The following is a 26,720-nucleotide window of genomic DNA, read 5'->3' as shown; positions in this document are numbered from 1 at the left end:
AAAAATAGATGGATAGATTAAAAATAGATGCTATGGTATCAACTGTTCCGTTTACCTGAAACATTTGTAATCCACATTATTCCTAAGAGGAGCAGTGCCAAGATTTCTAAACACACAAACAACACCCCTTGTAAATGATAAGTGACAATAAGTGACGATAATAAAACAATAACGGTGTGGATATTGTGGTTGTCAGCAGTGTTGTAATGTAACAAAGTACAAATACTTCACTACTGTACTTAAGTAGAATTTCCACGTATCTGTACTTTACTTCGTTATTTATATTTCCGGAAACTTTTACTTTTATCCCACTACATTTCCTAAATAAAATCTTTACTTTTACTCCACTACATCTCCCCTGAGCATCTTAGTTACTCGTTACTACAAAATGAAATCAGGAGAAATTTAGAAAAAAAGCAGATTTGGTGAATCATTGCTCCTAAATTGCCAAGATAATGCACGCTCCATTCCAGTTGGTGACCTAATGCCTGTTTGTTGCCAAGCGGTAAAAAAAAACAAAACCATAGGCCAAAACTAAAGAAGAAGAGGAGGAAGCATAATGACTGATAGTGTCATGGAAGCACCTGGTGCAGGCTCTGCCGCCATGGTAACAGATGATGACCACCCCGACGACAGTGGTGATGAAGATAACGTTACACACCTTTGGCCATAAGGTTCATAATCAAAGTTTTTTTTTACTTTTACTTTTACGTCTAATACTTAAGTATATTTATTATCAGAAAATTACTTTTGATACTTAAGTACAGTAAATATCAGATACTTTAATACTTTTACTCAAGTAATATTCTAAAAGGAGACTTTAACTTCTACCAAAGTCATTTTCTAGTAAGATAATTGTACTTTTACTCAAGTAAGAGGTTGTCAGTGCTGCTTTAGGTTTGGTGCCTGACGTTATTGAAAAGAGGTTTGACGATAGAGGAAGGCGACAAATTGTCAAAAGAACATGTGGATGGAAGATTTTAAATTTGGCTTCCATTTACAGTTCTCAGTAGCAAAGAATCGCATTTGTTTTATGTTTGAATGACCTTTTTTGTAAGTCTCTTATGGAGTTTACCTTTGAATTAAAGTAATAGTTTGACAGTTTGGGAAATGTACTTTCTTGCCAAGAGTTATGAGAAGATTGATATCACTCACACAGATGTACTGTGAATATGAAGCTCCAGCCAGGAAATGGTTAGCTAAGCTTAGCATGAAGACTGGAAACAGGGGCAAGCAAGCTAGCCTGGCTCTGTTTAAAGGTAACAAAATATGCCTACAGCACCTCTAAAACTCACTAATTAGCACAGTACATCCTGTTTGTTTAATCTGTACAAAAACCCATGTGTTAATAAGTCAACCTAAAACGACTAGTTGTGGTTTTACAGCCAAGAAATAGTGCACACAACCTCATGTAACATATATAGAAAGCGTTAATCAGTGAGCTTAAAGCCCCTGACACACCAACCCGACGGCTGACCGTCGGCAGAAAAGGCAGTCGGACTGATCAGTCTGATCACCCCGTGGTCCAAAAAGTGCCTTGGAACACACCAAAGCGACGCCGTCTTTAGCGTACGTTCTGCGCGTGCATGAGACGTAATACAAAAAATGTAAACCGGAAATGACAACGCGTCACGTGGGTCTGGCTTCTCCAGCCGATAGTAATGGCAGCTTGTTCAAAATATGATCTCGTATTTTACGAAAATAGTTCACTAAAACGTGTTTCTGAAAACATTTTAAGTGAGAAATAGGCCATACAGTTGCTGAATCTGTCTTCATTTCAGATCAACAAAGGTCAGTTTAAAAGATTTTCGTTTTGAGAGGCGTTCGTCACTCATCCCGCTCGTTATTTACGAGTTAGCACTCCACCAATCTGATTGGCCAATCTGATTGGTGGAGTGAGTCCGACTGCCCGCCCTCCGACCCAGCAAGTCAGGCCGGCCAAAATGAAGGCCGACAGCTCCTCCGACGGACGACGGCACGGAACACACCGAACAGACTAGAGTCACTGACCTCGCCAAACTGTCCGACGGCCGATTATCGGTTGATGTGTCAGGGCCTTTAAAGGTGCTGATAGGCCAGATTGTCCCTCAGGACTTCTCGCTATGTGGAAGGGAGTGGTCTCGCTGAAAGAGCAGGCTCACACCCTTCCTGAAGCGATGGTCCCTGACACTGTAGATAATTACATTACAGCAACTGTTTCCTGTCAGGATCCAGAAGGCAAAAAAGGAAAAGTTACACCAGGTGTATCCCACCACGTTCCCGAGCACAAACACTGCGATGGGAGAGAAGGATGCTGTGAAGGCGAATGTAAGTATGCCAATTGTCTTGGCAGCTTTGATGTCTGAAAAGGAGGGCCTGTGAGAGCACCCTCCCCCTCCTCCCCCTGCGTCACTCAGACTCCCCTCTGAGAGCAGTTTGCGTTTTCGGGAGTACTGTCGGATGCTAGTGAAAGACACAATGTTTACTGCTAATGTGCCACCGAGCAGTGTGAAGTCAAATGCTGGGAATAACAGCAAAATGTTGGCATCAGGTGGTAGCTGGCTTCCGAACGATAGTGGGGAGTAGTTACACATACGACTGCACTCATTGTACTCCAAAGTGAAGTTGCTGCTGAAGATGAGGGGTGCAAGAGCCAGCAGGAAGCTGGCAGCCCAGGAGAGCAGGATGAGAAGCATAGTTCTTCTCCGGGTCACCAAGGCGTCCTTGTGGAGTGGCCAAAGGATGGCCACGCTTCGCTCCAGTGTCATGAGGAAGATGGTGCTGATGGAGACAAAGGTGCATCCAGCAAACACAGGGCCAATCAGCATGCAGGGCTGCCAAGGACTCACCAGTCCCCCGAAAGAAGTGGAGGTGGCCGGGGAAGTAGAACTACCCTGGTACCAAATGGGAGGTGTGCTGGTCACCATCAGAGAGATCTCAGTGTAGACAGAGAAAGGGACCACGAGGACACCGACCATCATGTCTGCTATGGCCAGAGACACTGTCAGAAAGAGACAAGAAGAAGAGGGCTAAGGGGACACAGGGGCTGTTATCTTGGTAATACACGTCCAGCTCTTTTAGTTAAAATTTCACTATGAAATGGAAAAGGGCAGTGTAAATACATTTTTACTTAAATATTTTGCTCTATTAAATCACCTAGTGTTTTGATAAAAAAAAAAAAACTTGAGAATTTAAATTAGAATCATTTCTAATCAGTGCACCATTTCAATTATAAATGTACTACAATAAATTAATAAGAACTTCTTAGATCTATGTAATTAGAAGGTCTTTGGTTTTGGCAGGTTGATAAATTCTTCTTTAACAATATTGATTTTGATAGAAATATGAAAGTCCATTTTCCATTTTTTTTACATTCCGTATGAATATTGAATTTCTGCCGGAAAGAACCTTTCCTGTGAATTAGTATTGTAGAATGCATAAGCATGTCAACACTGATTTACACTTGGTTAGTTTGAATAACTTTCTGAAATAACACATTTGCTTTGAGCATTGAGTGGTTAGACAAACAACATTTACCTTTCAGGTATCCCTGTGGTGTTCGGGACTGCCTTGTTTGCACAAAGACAGTAAGGGTGATCACATTTCCAACCACAATGGCAAATGCCAGGCTGATCATGAACACCACTGCCAAAGTACGATTTAGAAATCCACAGCAACAGAGGGTGCAGAGAGGGGCCAGTGACTGGCCTGAACCGAGTCCTGCCTGAGCAGTTGCAGTCAGGTTAAACAGACTGTCTGTAGTCGGCAGCAGAACTGCTGTACTTCCAGGAACAGTGACGTTGGGAAGCAGAGCAGTCATGGCCCAGGATAGACCGGTTATACCCCTCGAAATGTGTAGGTGGCAGGGCCCCTCAGGAAACCATGTCCTGGACTGGGACACTATACTGATGAAAATGAAAAATATATGGAGGCAGTTAAATCGTCTGTCCAAATAATGATCAAATCTGGTTAAGCATAAAGTATGTCATTAATCTGCAAGTCAAGCACAGTCAGCCATAGTTTTATGGCTCAACTTTCTCTCACTTAAAAACAAATCAACACTCCCATCAACCATCAGTCTTTACTTTACTGGACCACAAGCCTATCTTGTCACACAGCAGTGTTCACACCCACACCATTGCAACTAAAATGTTTTACCTGAGCACACTTACTGTACAAAAAGTACATTAAGTTTAGTCTTTTTTAAAAGATAGTACCCAATTGGTTTGGTTTGTGCAAATCTTTCTAATTAATGGAGAGTTAGATCCAGCTGTCAGGTATTGATTGCTGAAAGAGGCAATAACGTCCTACTGTACATCATCAATCAATAAAAAGTAAAAAATTCTCTGAATATTGTTCTGTTGCTGAAAATCACATTTAAATTGTAATTTTTCTAAATGCAGACATTTTAACGCCATGGCGTTTCAGGGTAGAACATGTCAGCCCATTTTGTTTTTAACAGGAGTTAATAACAGTTAACACTTTGACTTGTCCTCTGCAATGTGTTGCAACTGTAGCATGTAGGGTATTTATATTAATTCATATTAATTGCCAAAACCCCTCGCTGGATAGTTTTTAGCGTTGGCTTTTAGCTAGCAAAACCATGTCCATTCAAGTTAGTCATTCATTTGGAGCAACTATGTTGTAAAGATCCTTGCTTTTGACTTGTATATTAACCTGCATCATCTGTATAGCAATGATAAAAAGATTACATTTAGTGACTATTAGCCTGTATTATATTATATTTTGAAAGCAACCTATATAAGAATCTAACTGCTATTCAATATGTTGCTAATTGTGAATTTCATGGCTGTACATTGATCGTCTCTCAAAAAAAATACCTTTTATTCATTGTTTTATGGTAATGTTGTGTTAGGTATCAGCCAAGCACATAATCCAATAATGTATGGATGGTGTGGAGAGGTAAAGACTTAAAGACTTAAAAACACTAGGGTATGTGCAATGTTTTAGGGTGGTGTGTTCATGGTGCTGTTTACCGTAATGTTTTAGATAAACGGCTGAATCTTTTTAGATGATAGCCTACATATTTACAGTATATAGGCTTTGGTGCAAAAAAAACAGACATATGAATGCTAGTCTTTTATGGAAGATTTCTTAACAGAGTACAGACAGTGATTTTTCTACTGTATTGTGGTTACATGTGGTTCTTGTGCCCTAGCATTGTTGGAAGCACCTCGATGCTGTCAGTACCCATGCAGAGAAAGTTCAGTGCCAAATGTCTTTCTCCAATGACAACTCAATACACAAGTCTTTCAGTCATTTGTGCTGCTCACTGGGCTGGAGAGCAGGAAGGTACACACATCCAAGAAAACAAAAGGTAACAGGAATGGACATATTCAGACCAGAGCAAAACCAAACCAAATCCCATGTTCTCACTCTGGCTTTCGGCGCAGGAACAGTCAACGAAACATCACAGCTGTAAGACGTGAAATCCTTTAACAGTTATCAGCAGTGAATAAGCCTCAGAATAATGAGAGGTTCTTGTGAAGCAGAATAATGAACATGTGTGGGTGTCAGTCTATGACCAGCATATTGTTCAGGATTTAATGACGACTTAAGATGAATTGCATATGAAAAGACTGGAAAGCTTGTCTGCCCCACAACTCGTTTACATACTGTAGCTTGATTACTTTAAATTTCAGTCTTCCTTCTACAAATTAAATTCTAAGACGCTAATGGTAACACATGGGAATTATCGCTATAGACAGCCAATTCAAAATATATGCAGTGCTAGCAGCATGGAAAATAAAATGCATACACAAAGTTGAAATTGTTCATATTTTTAATCAAACATTAATAAACAGTGCCAAAAAATGTACCCCCAAGTAACTACAAAAGCCCTTTTCGGACATAGAATATGTAACACTGTTGGCTTCATCTAGCTGTTAAAGTCAAGGCTTTTTGTCATTCAGATAGGTGTACTATTTTACGTTAATGTTCCTTATGGTTTTATTCTGACTCAGACATGACAGAACATTTTTGGAAAGAAAAGGATTCAGTCGTTTCCAATGAGAAAATAACACAGAGATATGCATGAAACTTTCTACTTTACTAACCAAAAGGCCTTGAGAAGGACCATTAATAGGGTTAAGGGGTAATAAACAAATACTATATTTACTTAAAGATAGTGTTGCTTCTAATCGGTCTCACATTTTTTTTTTACATTTTACATTATGTGTGCTTAATCTAATATTTGCAATACACAAGTTGGTTCAGTGCGATGTAAAGTGGCAACACGTTACAATGAGGGGGGCCTCCGAACCAAATCCTTCTTAGGGCCCATAAACATCTAGTTCCAGCCCTGGTTTCAGGTTTCTCAGCAGTTCAGTTTTCCTGAATCTGGTTCTCCTTTGTTCAAGCTCTATTTAGTCCTGATTTCCATCTGAGTCTGTCTCTTCTTGTCACAATTGTGGGTTTCTGTTGTAGTTTTTTCCTGTTATATTGTGTTTATTTGTTCTGTTTCCTTGTTGTTTCACTTTTCATGTTTTCTGTCTTCTGTGTCCTTGTGTTTGTTTCATGCTTTGTTTCCTGTTTTATTGTGTAGTCTCCCTGTTTCTCCCATGTCATGTCTTGTTTTACTTCCTGTCTTTTGTTTTCCCGCCTTTGGGATTGTCTGCCCCTCCCTGATGACTTTCACCTGTTCCCCAGCCCTTGTGTCACCTGTCCCTTGTTTCACCCTCCTTTACTTGTGTATTTAGTCTGTGTGCTTTCTGTGTCTGTTGTTGGTTTATCGTCTCTCTTTTGTGTAGAGGTCCGTCCTGTGTGTTACTGCTTTTGTGCTCCTCGATTTTTCACCATTCCTCCTGTGTTCCTGTTTCTTTTGGATTATTTTCTCCTGCTTACATGTTTTTAAGTCTCTTTGTGTTTTATTAAATTATTATTTATTCAAACTGCTTCTCACTCCTCGCCTTCCTGCTCTTGGCTCCAACCCTACAACCTGACACCTCCATGTCAAACATGTCTTCTAGAAATTACATGTATGTAGCACCAAATTGTAATCGCTGCAATAATGTTCAGAGGCAATGTTTTTGTGAGTGAATGATTCTGCATTCAGCTCGCGCACTTTAAACAATTTATGGTCTTGGAATGAGCACATAGCATTAATTTGTATGAATGAATGAGCTGTATTTGTGTCTCCGGTGAAAATACAGCTTGGGCAAAGAGACTGTGCTAAATGACTACCGAATTGCCTGATTGATACCATTGTTTGTAGCCTTGATATTGTTGGCTTTACTTGGCCATCATTCAAGCATTCAGCATGAAATTGTATCTTTCTGCAAAAATATGTGCGTTGTTGTCCAATAGGCAGTTCAGTTCAATAAATCAATTTATTATCCCCGGAGGTAGGGATGGGCGATACCAAACTTTTTCATTTCTATACGATTTTCGACACTTTTTATTACAATTTCATTGATATCGATACTGATCATTTTTTTTAAATAGGTATGTGATTTAAAAGAAATAATGGTCTTTTAGAAGAAAAAGATAATTAAACTTAACAGCAAATCTCAGGACACATACCTGCAATTAAAAAAATTAGAGAAATACTTTGATTAAATAATAAAATAAACTAATAATTAGAATATAGGCCATGAGTTTTTCCAGAGTAACTTCCACTACATATTCAGATAGGCTTCCGTTCATAAAAAATGACGTCATTAATACAGTACAATCTGAAATTTTACAGAAATCCAAACAGAACGATCTTTACATTTTTATTTACTTCATTTTGATTGTTCCTGAAGATTTTGTAATCTAAGCCTACATGAAAAAAGCAACTACATTTTTTTTTTTTACATTACAATTTGCATACAGATCAAATAGAGCGGTGGATGATGCTGTATCCTTGGCTTTACATACTGTGCTCCAACATCTAGAGGGCACGGATAAGTATGTCAGGATGCTATTTGTTGATTATAGCAGTGCCTTTAATACTATTAGACCTTCCATTTTAATATCTAAGCTGTTACACCTGGGCCTCTGCAACTCTATTTGCAGGTGGATACAGGACTTTCTAACAGGCCGCCCCCAGACAGTTAGAGTTGACACTACATACTCAGCCTCTATAGTGCTAAACACTGGAGCACCTCAAGGCTGCTGTCTCAGTCCTCTATTATACAGTCTGTATACTTATGATTGTATTGCTAAACACCCCACTAATAGTATTGTGAAATTTGCAGACGATACTACTGTGATAGGACTCATTGACAGCAATAATGAAACTGCCTACAGAGATGAGGTGAGTAATTTGATCTTACAGAAATAACAGAAATAATTTGTCTCTCAATGTGGGGATTTTAGAAAGAACAAACCCACACATACACCTGTCCTTATTAACAACTCTCCAGTTGAAACTGTTAACACCTTTAGATTCTTAGGCATCCACATTTCAGACACCCTCACATGGTCCTTCCATATCAGCTGTGCCATTAAGAAGGCACATCAGAGGCTTTATTTTCTGAGGTGTCTTAAGAAATAATGTAGAAAAAATGTCCCTTAACATTCTACAGAATTTTTACCGCTGTACAATTGAGAGTATACTGACAGGCAACATTGTAGTGTGGTTTGGCAGGGCTACTTCACATGACCTTAATCTTCTGACAAAAGTAGTCAAGACTGCATCTAAAATCATGGGGGTTCCACTTGAATCGCTCCAACACATTTACTGGAAACGCAGCACTAAGAAGGCACGAGGTATTATGCAGGATTCTAGTCATCCTGCATACAATCTCTTCTCCCACCTTCCATCAGGGAGACGTTTGCAGAGCATCCAAACGCGCACAACACGTTTTAAGGATAGTTTTTACCCCCAGGTAGTAAGGTTATTGAATGATAGCACAGGAAGGAGGGCTGTGGTTTGAATTTAGTCACTTATGTATATTGTGTTTGGATATTCCTAGATGTTTTAAATGTTATTATGTTTTTAAAATTGTTATTATTGACTGGTGCTGAGAGAATGCCAAGGCACATTGTATTTCATTGCTGTGGTACTTCGTACTAATATGTATATGACAAACATGAACTTGAACTTGAACTTGAACTTAAACTTTGTTACATTCTCCTTATGACTTTCAAAGTGTCACAAATAGTGCATCTTGCTGTATTTTTATATAGGTGAAATACAGGTGAAAATTAGCACCACCTCATGCTACGTTTCCTTTCTGCCATTCTCCGCCTTTCTTTTCTCCACACTTCTTTTTTCCGCTGTTGTTTCTTTGCCCTCTCTCTCATGGTGCTGTCACATAGGTTTCCACAGTCATGTGACACGGGCCAGCTTCAGGGCTATTATTATTATTATTTTTTTTTTTAGATAATTTTTTTTGGGGCATTTTAGACCTTTATTTGTATAGGACAGCTGAAGACATGAAAGGAGAGAGAGGGTGAATGACATGCAGCAAAGGGCTGCAGGGCGGAGTCGAACCTGGGGCCGCTGCGTCGAGGAGTAAACCTCTATATTTGGGCGCGTGCTCTACTAGGTGAGTTACCCAGGTGCCTGCTTCAGGGCTGTTTTGGCACAAACATTATACAAAAGTGCTGAAAACGTTTGGATGTGATTTTTTTTTATTTTAATGTAACTTTATTACATTAAAAATTTTATTTTTTAAAGGAGTCAATACCAATTAAGTAGCTTGTAAGTATCAAAGTATCGATACCACAGTATCTCCAGCTCCCCAAACAAAAGATTAGGTATAAGAAAAGAGTTTTCTATTTTTGTTGGCTGTGTGTCTTAAACCAACAATTAATGCTGGCTTTTTGCCAAAGATCTTTTAAGTAGCTTGCATAACCTTAACAATGCTACAGGTGCCATGCAGATTAATTTCACATTTTCATACTCAGATATGCTGTACTAAATGTAATCCTGGGTTTAGCAGAATCATCCTATATTGTTCTGTTTGGTGAAAATCAGATTGTGAGAAAATCCTTCTGCCTTTATTCTCTCTTGCTGCACCTTGGTATTCACTTCAGACTTTGACAGTAATACTCAGCTCCAGCAACAATGGTACAATTTCAAAACTCAGTTGATCAAGGCCAGGATTTACAAGAGAGTGTTTAACGTGTTAACATTATGAAAGAATTGTGTGATAATCCTTCCCTTTAAAATACTAAATGAATCATAGTGTATCATTTAACTCTGCTTTGCCTTTTAATGAGTAGATTCAGAGTCATTCAAATACATAGGTTACATGCAGCAAAAATGGGGATGTTATATAAAAAATGTTTAAACACATTTAACACTGGCTTGTAAAATGGGTGGCATTTAAAAAAAAGCTTTAGGCAATAATTGTCATGTCATAACTGCAATTCTGTATTTTTAATTTAACTAGTGGTAAAAAAAAAAAAAAGAAAATATATTTTTGGGAGTATAGAGGATGAACCTTAAAGGGCTTTCTGCCTTTACCTTGAGTAAAGATGACAGGCGGAAGTCTTCCCTGTGGCAAGACCTCAGGTGTTGTGAGACAAGCAGCTGAGAGCAAAGAACACACGCACACACGCAACATCTTTATGATTAGTACAAATAGAGAGATCTCTATCTCTTATTGTTTCTAAATGCAGCACACTTAGGCCGTTCAACATTTTTGCTTTAGTTGTACTTGTGTGATTATGCAATTTTTAGGTTGTATCTAGTATATGGTTGAATGCACTTATTGTAAGTCGCTTTGGATAAAAGCGTCAGCTAAATAAATGTAGTGTAATGTAACAGTTTCCATTTCCGCCACAACTTTCAATTTTAAGATATAGTACCAAGAAACTTACATCAATTCAAACACTTACTGTTTCAGCAGCATAAATAAGTTCTCTTCTGTTTGAGTAACATGCTACAAAACTTTGTTTTCAAATGAAAATATATATTTGTGACGTTGTCTTTTTAAAGATTTGCATCTTTAGTAGGAACAAATGGTCTTGGGGCTGAGTGCCACGGGTAGGGTAGTTGGAACGTATCAAGAAACAGTAGTTTAGTCTGTAGGGGCCTGGGAACGGGAGGGTGGCTGGTATTACTTCAGTTGGGTGGAAGTTGGTTTGTAAAGAGAAGAAAATGACACAGATAAAAACAGTCACATTACTTGATTCTCATTGGCTAACAACACTGGCCCCTTTTAATTGAATTAAAGCAGGTTGTTTTAAGTCAAATACTGCATACCTCCTGAAGTTTGGAACAACCATCAACTGACCGACTGACCAGAATAAACATTAATATCCCTAGAGCCATGCGAATCACACAAGCTCAAACCAGCTTTCATTAGCCATTTTTGATCACATGTGCAGGAATAAACCTCATATTGAACTGATTCCCTTTCATGAAGACCACAGTTTGTTGTTCTCATGGGACCATTGTGCTGCGTTTAGGTGTAGGTTGTTCATGCGTGCAATGAATTACCTTTGACAAGCCTGTGACCCTGAGTGACAGGTCAGGCATGTGTAGGAAGACTGGGGGCTTGGTCGGAGCTCTCAGGTCAGGTCGCCCGATGCACAGACGGTTAACTTACAGTAATGATGGACAGGCTGGCTCAGATCCGCCTGAGGTTGTCTGCCCCATAACATGAGCAGAAAGACAACTTTCTCTTCACATGTTCTAGCCTGTCATTCTGTCTGCGTTTGTTTGTGTTTGTCAGAGAAGTGCCCAAGCAACACATTCATACACACACAAACACAGATACAAACACATAACAAGTGTTACTTACTTGTTATTGTTGTTTTACCTTTCCCTGAGTTAGTGTCTTGCTTACTGTGGGAATACATTTTCTCTGGCAGCATTTCATTTTGCTGTGCATCTGCCTCCTAACTGTAGTTTTACTGTAGTTTTTAAAAACTTAACCTATAGAAGTAAAGTATTTTATAGTTAAAGCTGTAAAGGGTCACCCATCGTCCCATGCCATGTTGTTCCCATGTAAAAAACAAACAAAAAAATCATTAAAAACATAATAATAAATACTCTTTTTCAGTCACGTTTTGTAAATCATAATTCTAAAATAAATGATTATACATATATTCATTTCAGTATCAAAACTCTTAGCCCATTGTTCCTGTCTTGTTACCCAATAATATTAATATTGTACCCAGTAATTATTACATAGCTGCTCAGTAATTAAATACTTGCATTGTAATTTAGTCCCTCTTAAACCCTACATTCTTAAACCCTTGTTCCAACCTTTGGTCTTCTTCTCTTGTACTTGCATATAGGTACCCAATAAGTATATTTATTAAAACCCTGTATGCACTAAATAATTACAAAGTAACTTGCGGGTTGTAATATACCAAATTGAAAAGATGAATGTTCAGTTGATTGATGATTGATGTGTGTTCCAGTCTAAATTACACACATGCTAATGGACGGCATGCCCACCTCAGCTGTTACATTCCCAGGGATTTCTTTGCAGTGTAAATGTGCCTCTTGGGAAAGCATTGCTCATTATCAGTCACTTAATTTAAACATAATGAGGAGAAATCTGTCAACTTAAAGCAATTATATAGAAACCGTTCACTGAGATCAGTTGCATTGTTTTTTTAATCAGGGCAACAGTTTTCAGATTACATTATGTGCTTACATAATTGCAAAAGGGTTCTTGAAACGCTTGAAATTCCATGCTTTTTGGTCTAAACGTCATACCCAAATTAAACGTGGTACAGCTCCCATATACTTTGACACTCTGGGGTGTGCCTGATATCATTAGAAAGAAAACTCAAGTTTTTGTTGCAAGTGTCAGGGTGATTCTAGGCCTTACTGACACAGAGTTACAGAGGCTCGAATGGAGTTTTTTTTATTTCCGTCCAAGTCATACATCTGTAAAATGATTAGAATACACTGCTGTAAACACATCTGACAGGTGACAGACAACACAGGGCATTAGCCACATGTCTCAGCTTACTACAGAAAAAATCTTTATATGATTTATTTTCTACAGATATGTCTGTGCGTTTTTTTATTTCCATTTGAAAAGTGCAAAGAAAAAATCCAAAAAACTACAAAATACAATACTTCTCAAATACACAAACACACCCACATCAATCACCTTTCCAATGATATCAGGCACACCCCAGAGTGTCAAAGTATATGGGAACTGTGCCACTTTTAATTTGGGTATGAAGTTTAGACCAAAAAGCATGGATTTCAAGCGTTTCTTCAGTCACTTCTGTCTACAACAGTCAAGAAGCCTTTTGCAATTATGTAAGAACATAATATAATCTGAAAACTGCTGCCCTGATTAAAAAAACAATGCTGGAATGGAGTGGAATGGAAATGTATAAGTGACCCCAAACTTTTGACCGGTAGTGTATATTGCAAATTAATATCATTCAAGAGCACTAAGAGTTAAGCATTCTAAGCAAAATAATTATTGCATACGTGGATGCAGCCTGACACACATACATCTTCAATCAATGCTCAAACATAAGTTTCTTTTAAAAAAAACAAACAAATGTAGAAATGTTTTCTCCTTGTGTCATATTAATATGGAAACCAGCTGTCATATAATACCACATACACAAAAAAAATAAAATCCGATGGGATATTCTTACCGGCGTTTCCACTATTAAGGACCATAGAGCAGTTGAGGTTGCAGACGGAGGTTGATAACAGGAAAACAATCCAGTATGAAAGTGCTGACTTAGAGGAAGTAAAATCCAGTTAAAAATCCTGAAAGTGGAACTGTAGTCCTCATCATTCATTCTCCTGAGAAGCACACATTAAGCACAAAGCCTCTGACACACTCCAGCTCTCTGTCCCTGTGATTCAGCCTCTCATCCTCCTCCGCCTTCCTTCGTTTTGTGGAGCGCTCAACCTCCAGTTCCCACTCCACTGCTTCCCCCTCCCCTCTCCTCCCCTCACCTTCAGAACGGCTTACAGTCCTTATCACATACACATGCTCTTCCCTTCAAGCTTCAAGGTAAATTCCACAGAAGCTGCTTTGTATCTTAAAGACTCTATCACTGTTGAACTCATGCCTTCAGTCCGCTTTATTATATTCAATTAACTCTTTACTATGTCCTTAAGCTTATTTTAGCATCCATTTCTTTACTTTGCTGTACACCTTCACTCTCTTTCCTTTCACATGTCCAAACTGATGAAAGTGTTCTACGTGTTTATGCTTTGAATGGTGTAAAAAAAAAAAGATGCAGAATGAATAAGAAAGACAGAGATGGAAATAGAGCCAGAGAGAGATACTACATAGCACTAATGAGAGGTGACACTATTACAGTATGAGACGGGGTAAAATGCATCCATCCTCTCTTGGGCATTTGTCCAGCTTTGCCCCCTTGGCCCGTGTGCACAGCTTTGTCTAACACAGGGGTCACGTCCCATCCGCTTTTTTTGTCTCCAGGGAGTAGACACAGCACTCAAGTGAGACCCCTGCCCTCAGTTATGATTTGAAACACTGAACAACACGTTTACAGGACACGTATATGCATTCTGGGTGGGGATGTCGACATGGTTGAGGATTACAGATGGTGTCAACATCGACAACAGGCTGAACTGGAAAATCAACACCACTGCAGTCTACAAGAAGGGGATGAGCAGACTCTATTTCCTGAGGAAGCTGAGATCCTGTGCAGCAGAATATTGGAGATGTTCTACCAGTCTGTTGTGGCCAGCGCTCTGTCCTCCTCCGCCATCTGCTGGGGTAGCAGCAACACAAACAGACTGAACAAACTGATCAGGAAGGCTTATTGGCTGCAAATAGGAGACATTTGAAGCTGTGGTGGAGAGGAGGTCACTGAACAAATTGTTATCTATCATTGATAACCCCGACCACCCTCTCCACCCCACACTGGTCCAACAGCGGAGCACTTTCTCTAAGAGGCCCCAGCAGCTTTGATGTTGCACGGACCGCTACAAGAAATCAATCCTACCACAGGCAATACAACTTTTTAACACTTCATCACTGAGTGTTAGATAAGACTCATATACATCACAATACTGCACTATAGTGCAACTTGCACAACCATAGGTTTTACTTACATCTTTATAATACTATTTAAGTAGTTGTACATTTTTATTCCCAACTTGTATATACGTTTGTACATTCTCCACTTTGTATTTTTTATCTTGAATATTTGTTCTTGTATTCTATCCTGTTTATTATTTCATGTATATTCTGCATGTGTGCTGTGTGTCTGATATTTTGCTGCTGTGGCACCATAATTCCCCATTTTGGGATTAATAACAATCTGTCTATCTATCTATCTATCTATCTATCTATCTATCTATCTATCTATCTATCTATCTATCTATCTATCTATCTATCTACCTACCTACCTGTAACCTGGACATACTACCGTACCTTATGATTACACTTTGATACCTATTGATGTTAAACTATTGTGTTTGACTTGACAACAGCATTGTGAAATAATGCAAATCATTGTAATTGCAGATGCTGAATTAATCAAGGAAGCAAACTTTGAAATTAAATATAATTTAATTATAATATATTAACTAAACTTCTGTTACCTCTTTGTGACCTCTTGTAAATACCCAAAGCTGTAATGCTGGACTTTCCTCCCTGCAGCACACTGACATCTGACTTACTGCTGTCACAGTTAACTATTTACTGCCAGGAACTTGATGGAATATTGTGTGTTTTAGTTCCCTGCAGTAAAATCTAAAGAGGCAATGTGTGCGTTATGTTCTGTGATAACAAATTAAACAGCACAGTGTGTTGCAATATCATTACGTCACCAGAGATAAAGATGTTAGAAACAGCCAGCCCTGTTTACTTTTCGTAAACTATGATGCAAAACTATGATGCAAACAGTACAAGCTGTTAGTGACCATCTTGCTTTGAACAATGATGAAACACTGACTTGTGAAATGGTTTTACTTGGCAAAACATCAAATCCTATTAAAATCAGCACAGGATTCACAACTGAGCTAAACAGTTAAAAAAATTTAAAAATCAAGCAGAACTCCACTCAAAGGAATTAAAACATGAGGAGGTTTACATTATACAGTCATTCCCAAACTGTGGTCCGCGGACCACTAGTGGTCCGTGAAGGTACTGCAGGTGGTCCGTGGAAAAGCAAAATAAAATAATAGTTTTTTAACCTTCATTTTGCCAGGAAATTCCCATAAAAGTTAAGAATATGTATATTGATATAAAATTTAAATTTAAATTAAATTGTCAAGTTATTGTGTGATTACTAAAATAGGCTAGTGGTGCTCGGCCCTAATCCTAACCCTAAAATCGCCAAAGGTTTTGAAATTTTGACAATATCCAAGTGCTCTTATTACTCTATAGATTTAATACTCCATTGCTATGGAAATAAGCCTGTTGTTCAAATGAACCTGATTATGCCCTTGGGCGCTTGAGTAAATAAATAAATTAAATATGTGGCAGCCGTTGTGTGCAGTAAACTTTCTTATAACTAGCCTGTTGTACTGATGCGATGACCAGTTATAGTTTTAGTGCTAGTAGGCCTATTAAGAGGTGCGGATTAATTCAGGTAGGACTGTGTGTAGACATATTTTATTATGTGTATTATGAGGTGGTCCGTGAAAACACTTGATTACAACTAGTGGTCCACACACACAAAAAGTTTGAAAACCCCTGTTTTACACCACAATCTAACAGTCAAAATGCTCTTTTTCCAGACTCCAAAATGTAGAGAGTCTCCCAACTGATGGAAAGCAAGATTTCGCAACACTTTATTTCAGATTCCAGGAATCAACATTTTTCTGTCAAGCTAAAATTTCCCGGGTAGAAGTTCAATCTCTCAGCAGATATAAATACTCCTCAACTCCAAAAGGCACAACAAACTTGAGAACGAGAGGTTTAATCTTCACTGCAAAGAAGAATATTGTCAACAAAATGTGGTAAGTTAAGAAAATAGTCTCATCTGAATCCAACTGGCTACACTCTTTCTCAGTACCTAATGTTGAGCTGTATCATTACTTACAACAAACAATCTATAAGTGTAAGCATAATTTCTACTATGACAGGTCTAATCTAATATCTAAAAAGCTATTTTACTTTGCTGAATTTCCCAATAATTATTCAGTTATGTTTTGTGACCTGTTGTAAATAAAATGTTTAATTATCTATGTCTGCAATTGAATAACTCAAATTGTTTACAATTTGTCATTCTTGATCCTTAACTGGGCAATGACATATTTAATGTTTGTTTATCATATGAATCTGTTGTTTCATAGGTTGCCTCTGACTGTGCTCCTCCTGGCTGCATTGGCCTGTCTGGCAGATGTGGCTCAGACCAATGAAAGGATTAAACGCTCTGTGTCAGGTAACATATGCAAACACAAACATGCTATACACTTATAAACATGGTGTCTTAATTCAAACTCAATTTCTAGTTTTACATACCACTTGAATACATTCAAGTTGGTCCAGGCTCCAGTTCTACTGTTTTACATAATAGCTCCTCGACAGCTGCTGTTCAGATAGATAACTCCTGCATGAAATGACACAGACTTTACTGCAGAATCTAAGGGCTGGGATTTGGCTAAAGAGCTACAGTATCTAACAGGGAAATCGCCTGCTACTCTTCAAACAGCCCTTAAAAAATAACGATAAACCAAGCGATCAGAGACCAGTGAGAGGTGTGAGTAAACTGACTGGAGGCATGTTGAAAAAAGAAAGGAGCTTATTTTCAGTAGTTTTTGCAGTGCAGAATGGAGCCATTAGTGTACTAAGCATGTTGCCAGTGACTTGAAGACAAAATCACTTGAACCAATTTTCATAATTATCTTAGCCACATAAAAGACTTGGGATCAAAGTACAGGAAGTGGATGGATTCTCTTCTTTGCTTCACTATGAATAAATTAAGAGGCCACTGTTTCTGGAGAAAATCATCAGAGCATGAAAGATGACAGAGCTCAGCCTAACAGCAGATCTCTGGAAGTGATGACAGTGTACTTTTTTATGCAGTGCATGCGCTATAACGTGATAACCCTGGTGTCAAGTGTTTATGTTCAGTGTTTTATGCAAGGAGATCATATATAATGTAATGTTATGCATACACATTCTCTCTTTATAGTTTAGAACAAGCTTTTTATTAATATACGTCATCAAAGGGAGCTTACTGTAACCTGGAGAAAGTCCTGCATACAAGTTAGTAGTATATAGTAGGAGCCCTAATGTTGATCCATATGGGACACCCTTATCAACCATTTGGGGACTTGATTTGAAACCATCAACAACAACAGTCTGAATTTTACTAGAAAGATAAGATTTGAACCAGCTATAAGAAGAATCGTGAAAACCCATGGAAAGCATCATATTTAACAGAATTTGATCAATGGAATCTAAAGATTGTTGTGTTGACATAACCTTTCCACATTTACATTGTAAGTCATAAGAAAACAATATCTGTGAATATAAAATGAGTAAAAAAAACTGAAAATCCTCCAACTACAAAAACAAGTATATAGATACAGTATATAAATTAAAAATATATGCTGTATTTATTTCCCAGCCTCCAGGTTAACATCACTCCGTTCCAGACGGATGGTTGGGGGGACCCTGGCTCCTCATGTCCCCTGGCAGGCCATGGTCTACATCGCTGACAGTGTGCTGGACGGAGGCTATGCAGGCGGTGCTCTCATCTCCGAGCGCTGGATTTTGACGGCTGGCAGGAACCTGTTTGTCAGGAAGAGTCGACTGGACATTCAGGGAAAAGATCCTGTCATTCCTAAAGTGTACCTGGGAATCACTGGACGGCCAGAAGCTAATGCCTCCAAAGAGGTTGCTGTGGAGAAGGTGAGCAAGAAAAACATTTCATCTGCAGGAAATACTCAATCGTGCACCAAATGTATTTTAATCTGCGCCGTTATCCCAGACAAATACACTATTTACTCCTGTTTTCTAAAAACGTCAGTGCCCAGCTATTTTATGAAATTACTGAGCCTTTTCATGATTGAAGTATATTGTCTAGACTACTTTTTAAAGATGTATGTCTTCAATCAGACTTCCTCTCTCATTTTACCTTTCCCTCTTGCAGGTTGTTCTCCATCCAGGCTTCCAGAACCGATCTGACTGGGACAACGATCTTGCTCTGATCCAGCTGAAGGAGCCTGTGGTTGTGAGCGATAAAGTGACCCCCATCCCCCTGCCAGAGAGTGGCCAGGACCTGGTAGACACCGTGGGAGGGTCAGGGGTCCTCACTGGCTGGGGATGGGGGATCCTCCTCACTCCTGCTACATCACTCAAATACCTCGTACTTCCCCTGGTCAATCACTCTGACTGTAAGGCAGAATATAAAGGTATCAAGCTCACACCAGCTGTAGACGACGACATGTTTTGCACCGGACCCACCAAGTATGGAGAAAATGTTTGTTTTGGTGATGCAGGAGGCGCTCTGGCTGTCACAGATGCTGAAACTGGGGACATTTACGCTGCAGGGATCCTTTCCTATGACAAGTCTTGCAAAAGCTACAAGTACGGAGTCTATATGAAGATTTCCTCGTATTTGCCCTGGATCCACAGTGTCATCAGAGGGGATACAGAGAAATCGTCTGCTCTGCGCTCTGATGCAATGTCTAAGATGTACTTATGGCAGCCGTAGAGCTCCAGGCTCTGTTCTTCTGAATTTGAGGAGAAATTATTGTGGTATTTTGAGTCATGGAATTTTATGAAATGCAATACACTTAAATGTTGCAGTCGGAAAGGAAAATAATACATAAATACATTATTTGCAATTGTTCCTGTTTGCACACCATAATACAAACAAATCTCTCTCTGAAAAACAACGTCATCATATCAGTCATTTGAGCAAATGGCCAAAAACAAGGCATAGGGTTTAGGACTCTTGTCTGTAAAGGAGAAAGAAGAGAGACATTGTTATTGAGCCATCTCCCTTTTACATTCTGTCCACAACTACTTCTGTCACTTTTTTGTGTACAAACGAGTGTAACACTATTAAAGCCTTCCAGAAAAGACTGAGAGAGTGCACTATTATTCCCGCATTTAAACGGTTTCTGCGTCTTGCCTGTCTCTATGACCGCCATTGTGTGTCTATTTGGAAAAGCTATAAACACTTAGAAACTAGTTTTTGTTAGGATCATACAACGACATTTAGTGCACAGAAGTCAGATGTAGGATGGGTCACCAAATAGCAGCAAATTCAATTTGGATGAGTTGCTGATTTAAAAGTCAACTTCTATGCACACGCAATGTTTAATTGTTACACAGTTAACTTTGAAAAAAGAACTTGAGGGCTTCAAAGGTTGAGACAACCTTTCATCAATTGCAGTCACCCGTGTGAAGGCAAAGTTTGAGGATAGAATTTAAGTGAATGACATAACTCAGAATCTGAGGTTTTCAAGTGTTGCCTGCAGATGTGTAGCATCAGGACTTGAAAGATATTTTTGTCTGGCAGATGTGTCTACTCTGTCACAGATTGTGAACTGCTTCAGCAACAAATGCATTCTACCACAATAGAAAAATGGGGTGATGACAGCTGCCTGTCCAGTCAGTACAATATGAGAGAGAAAGATAAGAGGGAAGGAAAAATCAAAGTGCGGGACCAAGACGACAGGCTCTCTGTTCCTTTGTTCCTCCGGGTCTTTTTTAGTTTATTGTGAGGATATACAAGCTCAGGTTAATGGGATGGGAGCGAAGAGGCTGATATTCCGCATTACTGACATCTCAAATTGGTATGTTATTTATTTTTTAATTATAGTTATAAAGATTCAACGAAAAACCCTGCTGCTGACATCTTGAGAGACATCAGATTACAATTTCTCTCCCTTTACTTCTCTGACCTTTGGCCAACCCTAATCACACCTAAAACACGTAGATTAAAGCATCTGATTGGAGGAATTTGTTGGGACAGTTCAAGACCTTACTTGAGGCACAAACTGGATAGCTCAGGTCAGGTTAGGACACAAACTTGTACACATCATCAGTCCATCATGGGCCAGTGCATACATGTGTGTCTTGGTTTACAGTCAGTGATATCATTTTGGCAGCAGAAAGAGATTTTTTGTCATTTTTTTAGTAAAACAAAAATGGAGCTGTTGATGGAAGTAGTTTTAAGCAGGTCTGCAGCAGCGTGCAGGATGCAGGAGGTTCTTCTCTTTGGCTTCTAAAATATTAATAGTTCTTTCAAGGGCCATTGTTCTCTACTAGTCTCAGAGTGTACTCTCTCTGGCTCCATCACTCCTGCAGAGCACTGACTGAAGTCAAAACACAAACAGTCTCTTACTACAGTGTATACCAGAATTAACATGGATGATGAATATTGTGTTAGCATGTTGTATGTGCACACAGATACATTTTTATTTATGTAAGACAGTTTGTTCTAAAACCTCAAATGAGACTGTTTTTCTTTCTTACTAAGTGAGATAAAAAGGAAAATATAATCAAGTTTTCTTTGTGGTTAACATGTCACAGGCCCAAGTCCTAAGTCAGTCACAAAATGTACATGTAACTTTTTGAGTCAGTGTTAACACATAAGAGTATAGGCCTCAGTGATTATGTTTTATGGCATTAAATCAATGATGTGTCGCATATGTAATTTATATATATATATATATATATATATGCAAAAGGGTTCTCAACTGTTGTAGAAAGAAGTGGCTGATCTTTAATGCAATATCTACATTGCCCATTATCAGCAACCATTCATCCAATGTTCCAAAGGCACATTCTGTTTACTAATCTCATATCATTTTAAAAGGCTAACTGAGAAAACATTGGAGAACCCTTTTGCAATTATGTAAACTCATAATGTAATCTGAAAACTCCTGCCCTGGTTAAAAAAACAATGCAACTGATCTCAGCTGGTATTCTGTCTGTAATGGAGTGGAATGGAAATTTCTAACCCAAAACTTTTGACCGGTAGTGTTTATATATATATATATATATATATATATATATATATATATATATATATATATATATATATATATATATAAAGTTTTTGAAGGAACTCGGCTGGTAGGTTGTTTCTAACATCTTGGAGAACTAACCACAGATTTTCTGTGGATGTAGGCTTCCTCAAATCCTTCTGTCTCTTCATGTTATCCCAGACAGACTCGATGATGCTGAGATCAGGGCTCTGTGGTGACCATGCCATCACTTCCAGGACTTCTTGTTCTTCTTTACGCTGAAGATAGTTCTTAATGACCTTGGCTGTATGTTTGGGGTCGTTGTCCTGCTGCAGAATAAATTTGGGGCCAATCATACGCCTCTCTGATGGTATTGCATGATGGATAAGTATCTGCCTGTATTTCTCAGCATTGAGGACACCATTAATCCTGACCAAATCTCCAACTCCATTTGCAGAAATGCCCCTAACTTTCAAGGAACCTCCACCATGCTTCACTGTTGCCTGCAGACACTCATTATTGTACTGCTCTACAGCCCTTTGGCGAACAACCTGCCAAATATTTCAAATTTTGACTCATCAGTCCAGAGCACCTGCTGCCATTTTTCTGCACCCCAGTTCCTGTTTTTGTGCATAGTTGAGTTGCTTGGCCTTGTTTCAATGTCGGAGGTATGGCTTTTTGGCTGCAACTCTTCCATGAAGACCACTTATGGCCCGACTTCTCCGGACAGTAGATGGGTGTACCTGGGTCCCACTGGTTTCTGCCAGTTCTGAGCTGATGGCACTGCTGGACATCTTCCGATTTCGAAGGGAAATAAGCTTGATGTGTTTTTCATCTGCTGCACTAAGTTTCCTTGGCCGACCACTGCGTCGATCCAACTCCTGTCAGGAAACAATGGCAATGGAGACGGGAAAAAAAAGACATAGGCCTAAACGTTGTACAAGTTGTATGCAAGTAGCCTATAAAAGAAACAGCATTGCAAGCGTAAAGTTTGCTTATATGCATGGGGGGACAGGAGAAGCGCGTTTCAGACTTCAGGATCAAAATGTAGGTTAGTGATGCAAATATTTGGCTCTCTTGGGGATGTTCATAAACTGTAAACAGTTTGTGAGGTTACGATCCACAGACTTAAAACAGAAAAATAGCCAAACAGCTGGTGAAATTCTTTTCTCTGCTGTAACAGTGTGTGTGTGTGTGTGTGTGTGTGTGTGTGTGTGTGTGTGTGTGTGTGTGTGTGTGTGTGTGTGTGTGTGTGTGTGTGTGTGTGTGTGTGTGTTTTGTTGTGTGTGTGTTTTGTTTAATTTAATCCTGGTTCTGTAAAGATTATTAGATATGCAAAGATAACACTGAGCAAGTTTACTCAGTTAATACTTATTTAAATGTGGCGCTCTCTGATCATTCATCCCAACACATACAGTTATTGTTGATTTTGTCTCACATTAAACAGAAGCTCAGTGTCAAGGCGGATGTATGCTACTACTGATAATGGCCATTTGTAGATTCAATCATCGAACACTATAAAATAATGGTGTTTTTTAAGCCCTGAAGCTTGATGTGTACTCAGCTGCCAGGTTATGTACTCTGTCCTCATGTGTAACTGGGAAACTGAAGCTTTCTGAGCTTCATCACCTACCTTCATATTTACTGTACAGCATACACACACCAAGCTTTTCACAAGACAATAATACAACAGATACAATAAACTCTATCACCTGATTTTCCACTGCTTGTCAAAACAGGATTTACTCTAGTAATAGATATGCTTTATTAATGCATGCTTGCTTGGTCATGAATGATACTTTTCTTCAAAACAGACAAAAGAGTCAAGCGTCATAACAGTCATAAACTCAAAATATTAGGACGTCCTGTCAGAGCCACTGTGGTGCTGATCTCTCTCTCTCTCTCTCCTGGTGTTTATTCACAATCATCCATGCATTTATCAGGATCTTTAAAGGAAGTAGTAATGGTACTCATGTTCTTTTCATCCAACATTCTCAGGAGGGGGAGTCCATATGTCCATATTTACTGTCAGAAGGCCTATAAAAGTTGGTTAGTCCCCAGTTTAACCACCTAATTTAGCCTGATAGAATGAATGGACATTTTGTTACCACTTAGTTACTTTCCATACTTCACACTGTATAACCAAGTACATTTACTTAGGTACTGCACTTATAGGATAATTTTGGTATTTTTCAACCTGGAGCCTATTTTCCCATGCAGCATTGTCTAAGTAACTAATGTGAACAAAAATCTTTATAATTTGTCCACTAAACTCTGTTTTTGCCACTGCCAGGCTCAGATTGTTATAAGTGTCTGACAACTTTATGAGAAGGATCCCTTTAGAGATAGACCTTTTTGGTAAAGAATAAATTCTTCTTTGTTTAACCTGAAACAGCCCCACAATGGCCATAGCCAAACTCAACAGATTCCATTTAAACAAAAAATACTTTTAGTGTGGATAGAGCCAGCATATTTTTGCATGTAAATGGTTGAATTAAGGGTTTATTTCAACCAAACCAGAGTGGTGATTGTTGGAACAGTGGATAGAAGACCCAAGATAGTGATTTTGGGGCTGTTTAATGTTAAACAAAAAGGATCTTACGCTTGAACAGAAAGGTCAACCTCTTTAGGGATCCTTTCCATAATATTGTCAGACACTTATTAAGCTGAGCACGTAAGTGGCAAAACAAGCATTGTTTGTGGACGTAAATTCAAATGGCAATTGTCCATTAACTATAAATTGCAGCTTGTTTTGCATAAATGTTGTTACGGTGGCCGACAGGGGCAAACGCCCTGCAACTTAAGAAAACACACGCAAATAGACAAAACACAAGCAAATTAAGAAAACAACTTCATTAATTTGACAACACATGTGCAGCATTCAGCAAACGCGCTGCAAATATCACAACACAACCAAATACATAAACGCACTGCAAATAAAAAACGATGCAAAAAGAAAAGCACACAAACCCCGAAAAAAGAAGCGATGCAAAAAGAAAAACAACTTCATTAATTTGACAACACATGCGCAGCATTCAGCAAACGCACTGCAAATATCACAACACAACCAAATAGATAAACGCGCTGCAAATATGAAACATGCAAAAAGAAAACCACACAAACCCCGAAAACAAATGCAACAAAAAAACGCTGCATCCAGATTACACAACGGAAGTTCTCCAGACCTCTAGAGGGAGCAGCTAGTGGAACAGCTGGATTTTCGACTGTTATTAACCGATATTAAATTCATATTATTATTATTATTATTATTATTATTATTATTATTATTATTATTATTATTATTATTATTAATAACATAATATATTATTAATATACAGTCTATGCTCCCGTCTCATGCCCTCCCGGCTGGTGCTGTCACCGAGCTTCGGCTTTTCAAAATAAAAGCTCGCGTCTGGTCCGCTGTGTGTTTGTACTTTGGTGTGTTGGATGTTTGTGAACTAAACAGTACGGCAATCATGCTGATGAATACAATAACTTTTTCAGCAGATGTCTTACTTACAACACGTTGGAGTTAGCAAAGCAGTTTTGTGTTTACATGTGCGGGCGGGATTTATTCAGTTTGATAAATCCCATGGTAAATTGGCTGGTTTACTAACAGGGAGGGACTATAAATCCTGTCTGTTTTTTGTATTTCAAGAGCGAATTGCTCCACAATATGAATACAGATTGATCACTTATTTTGTTGGTAACCGTTGTTGTATAATCACAATATTACACTTGAGGAGGCCTACACTTCAGTAATTTCGGACCTCGAAATTAAACCCTCTCATGTGGCTTAAACAAACGTCAACGTTAAACGCTGATGCAGTTTTAAATGTTTTATCACCACGAGTTTACAGACGTCTCTGCTGATTGAGTATCAGCTGGGACCTGAGCCGAGACACACCCACCAAACGAGAGAAAACAGATCTCAAACATAGATTTAATATTTACAGTCTATGCAGATCTATGCAGTTTCTCTCTCTCTCTCTCTCTCTCTCTCTCTCTCTCTCTCTCTCTCTCTCTCTCTCTCTCTCTCTCTCTCTCTCTCCCTCCCTCTCTCCCCGTGAGGTCGAAAATCAAGCTGTTCCACTAGCTGCTCCCTCTAGAGGTCTGGAGAACTTCCGTTGTGTAATCTGGATGCAGCGTTTTTTTGTTGCATTTGTTTTCTGGGTTGGTGTGCTTTTCTTTTTGCATCGTTTCATATTTGCAGCGCGTTTATGTATTTGGTTGTGTTGTGTGTATTTGCAGCGAGTTTATGTATTTGGTTGTGTTGTGTGTATTTGCAGCGCGTTTATGTATTTGGTTGTGTTGTGTGTATTTGCAGCGCGTTTATGTATTTGGTTCTGTTGTGTGCATTTGCAGTGCGTTTGCTGAATGCTGCGCATGTGTTGTCAAATTAATGAAGTTGTTTTTCTTTTTGCATCGCTTCTTTTTTCGGGGTTTGCGTGCTTTTCTTTTTGCATCGTTTCATATTTGCAGTGCGTTTATGTATTTGGTTGTGTTGTGATATTTGCAGCGCGTTTGCTGAATGCTGCACATGTGTTGTCAAATTAATGAAGTTGTTTTCTTAATTTGCTTGTGTTTTGTCTATTTGCATGTGTTTTCTTAAGTTGCAGGGCGTTTGCCCCTGTCGGCCACCGTATGTTGTTCCCATCAGTCACACAAAAACATGGTCTTTTTGAATTGACTTACAAAATTACAGATGTTGGCTGCAATTCAGAGTCCTGGAAGCAGTTGATACTTAAATTCCAAGCTTATATTTTACCTAACTTCCCATATGAGAAACATTGAAAAAAAAATTCACAATTTTGAAAGTAGGACATCCATCTCAGTGTGGATGGTTAGTTGTATAACAGCTCCAAAATGGATGTACTGTACTGCACAACATGAACTTTTCTGTTATTTGCCACTGAGGTGCATGCTGTTGTTACAGCTG

The 26,720-nt window shown here is 38.8% G+C and overlaps 2 protein-coding genes across 4 annotated transcripts; one reads left to right on the top strand and one right to left on the bottom strand.

The window, feature by feature from the left end:
* Positions 1 to 2,058: 2,058 nt before the first annotated feature.
* Positions 2,059 to 13,750, bottom strand: LOC116033997 (trace amine-associated receptor 13c-like). Of its 3 annotated transcripts, none has more exons than XM_035999499.1 (4): positions 13,516 to 13,750; positions 10,400 to 10,465; positions 3,517 to 3,884; positions 2,059 to 2,980 (listed from the first exon to the last, which is right to left on the bottom strand). In XM_035999499.1, exons 3-4 carry the CDS (start codon positions 3,797 to 3,799, stop codon positions 2,088 to 2,090), a joined length of 1,176 nt encoding a protein of 391 aa, XP_035855392.1. In that variant the 5' UTR covers positions 3,800 to 3,884; positions 10,400 to 10,465; positions 13,516 to 13,750; the 3' UTR covers positions 2,059 to 2,087. The 3 variants fall into 3 exon arrangements, with proteins under 3 accessions (XP_035855392.1, XP_035855393.1, XP_031132416.1); XM_035999500.1 differs by lacking the exon at positions 13,516 to 13,750 and adding an exon at positions 11,378 to 12,235; XM_031276556.2 differs by lacking the exon at positions 10,400 to 10,465.
* Positions 13,751 to 16,664: 2,914 nt separating this feature from the next.
* Positions 16,665 to 19,888, top strand: LOC116067761 (haptoglobin). Its single transcript, XM_031324331.1, has 4 exons — positions 16,665 to 16,810; positions 17,147 to 17,235; positions 18,427 to 18,710; positions 18,952 to 19,888. The coding sequence occupies exons 1-4, from the start codon at positions 16,806 to 16,808 to the stop codon at positions 19,513 to 19,515; spliced, it is 942 nt and encodes a 313-aa protein (XP_031180191.1). The 5' UTR covers positions 16,665 to 16,805; the 3' UTR covers positions 19,516 to 19,888.
* Positions 19,889 to 26,720: the final 6,832 nt, after the last annotated feature.

The sequence above is a fragment of the Sander lucioperca genome, chromosome 3 (genome assembly GCF_008315115.2).
Source record: "Sander lucioperca isolate FBNREF2018 chromosome 3, SLUC_FBN_1.2, whole genome shotgun sequence".
NCBI classification, from domain to species: Eukaryota; Metazoa; Chordata; class Actinopteri; order Perciformes; family Percidae; genus Sander; species Sander lucioperca.
Note: the sequence above shows the minus strand (reverse complement) of the source record. Positions and strands in the feature narration are given on the sequence as shown.

Bases quoted from the DNA above. Each gene is read 5' to 3' on its own strand.
- LOC116033997 (XM_035999499.1), bottom strand. From the start codon at position 3,799: ATGACTGCTCTGCTTCCCAACGTCACTGTTCCTGGAAGTACAGCAGTT. The intron at 2,981-3,516 runs GTAAATGTTGTT...TCTTTCTGACAG, and splicing joins ACCACAGGGATACCTGAAAG to TGTCTCTGGCCATAGCAGAC.
- LOC116067761 (XM_031324331.1), top strand. The intron at 17,236-18,426 runs GTAACATATGCA...TTTATTTCCCAG, and splicing joins GATTAAACGCTCTGTGTCAG to CCTCCAGGTTAACATCACTC. The intron at 18,711-18,951 runs GTGAGCAAGAAA...TCCCTCTTGCAG, and splicing joins AAGAGGTTGCTGTGGAGAAG to GTTGTTCTCCATCCAGGCTT.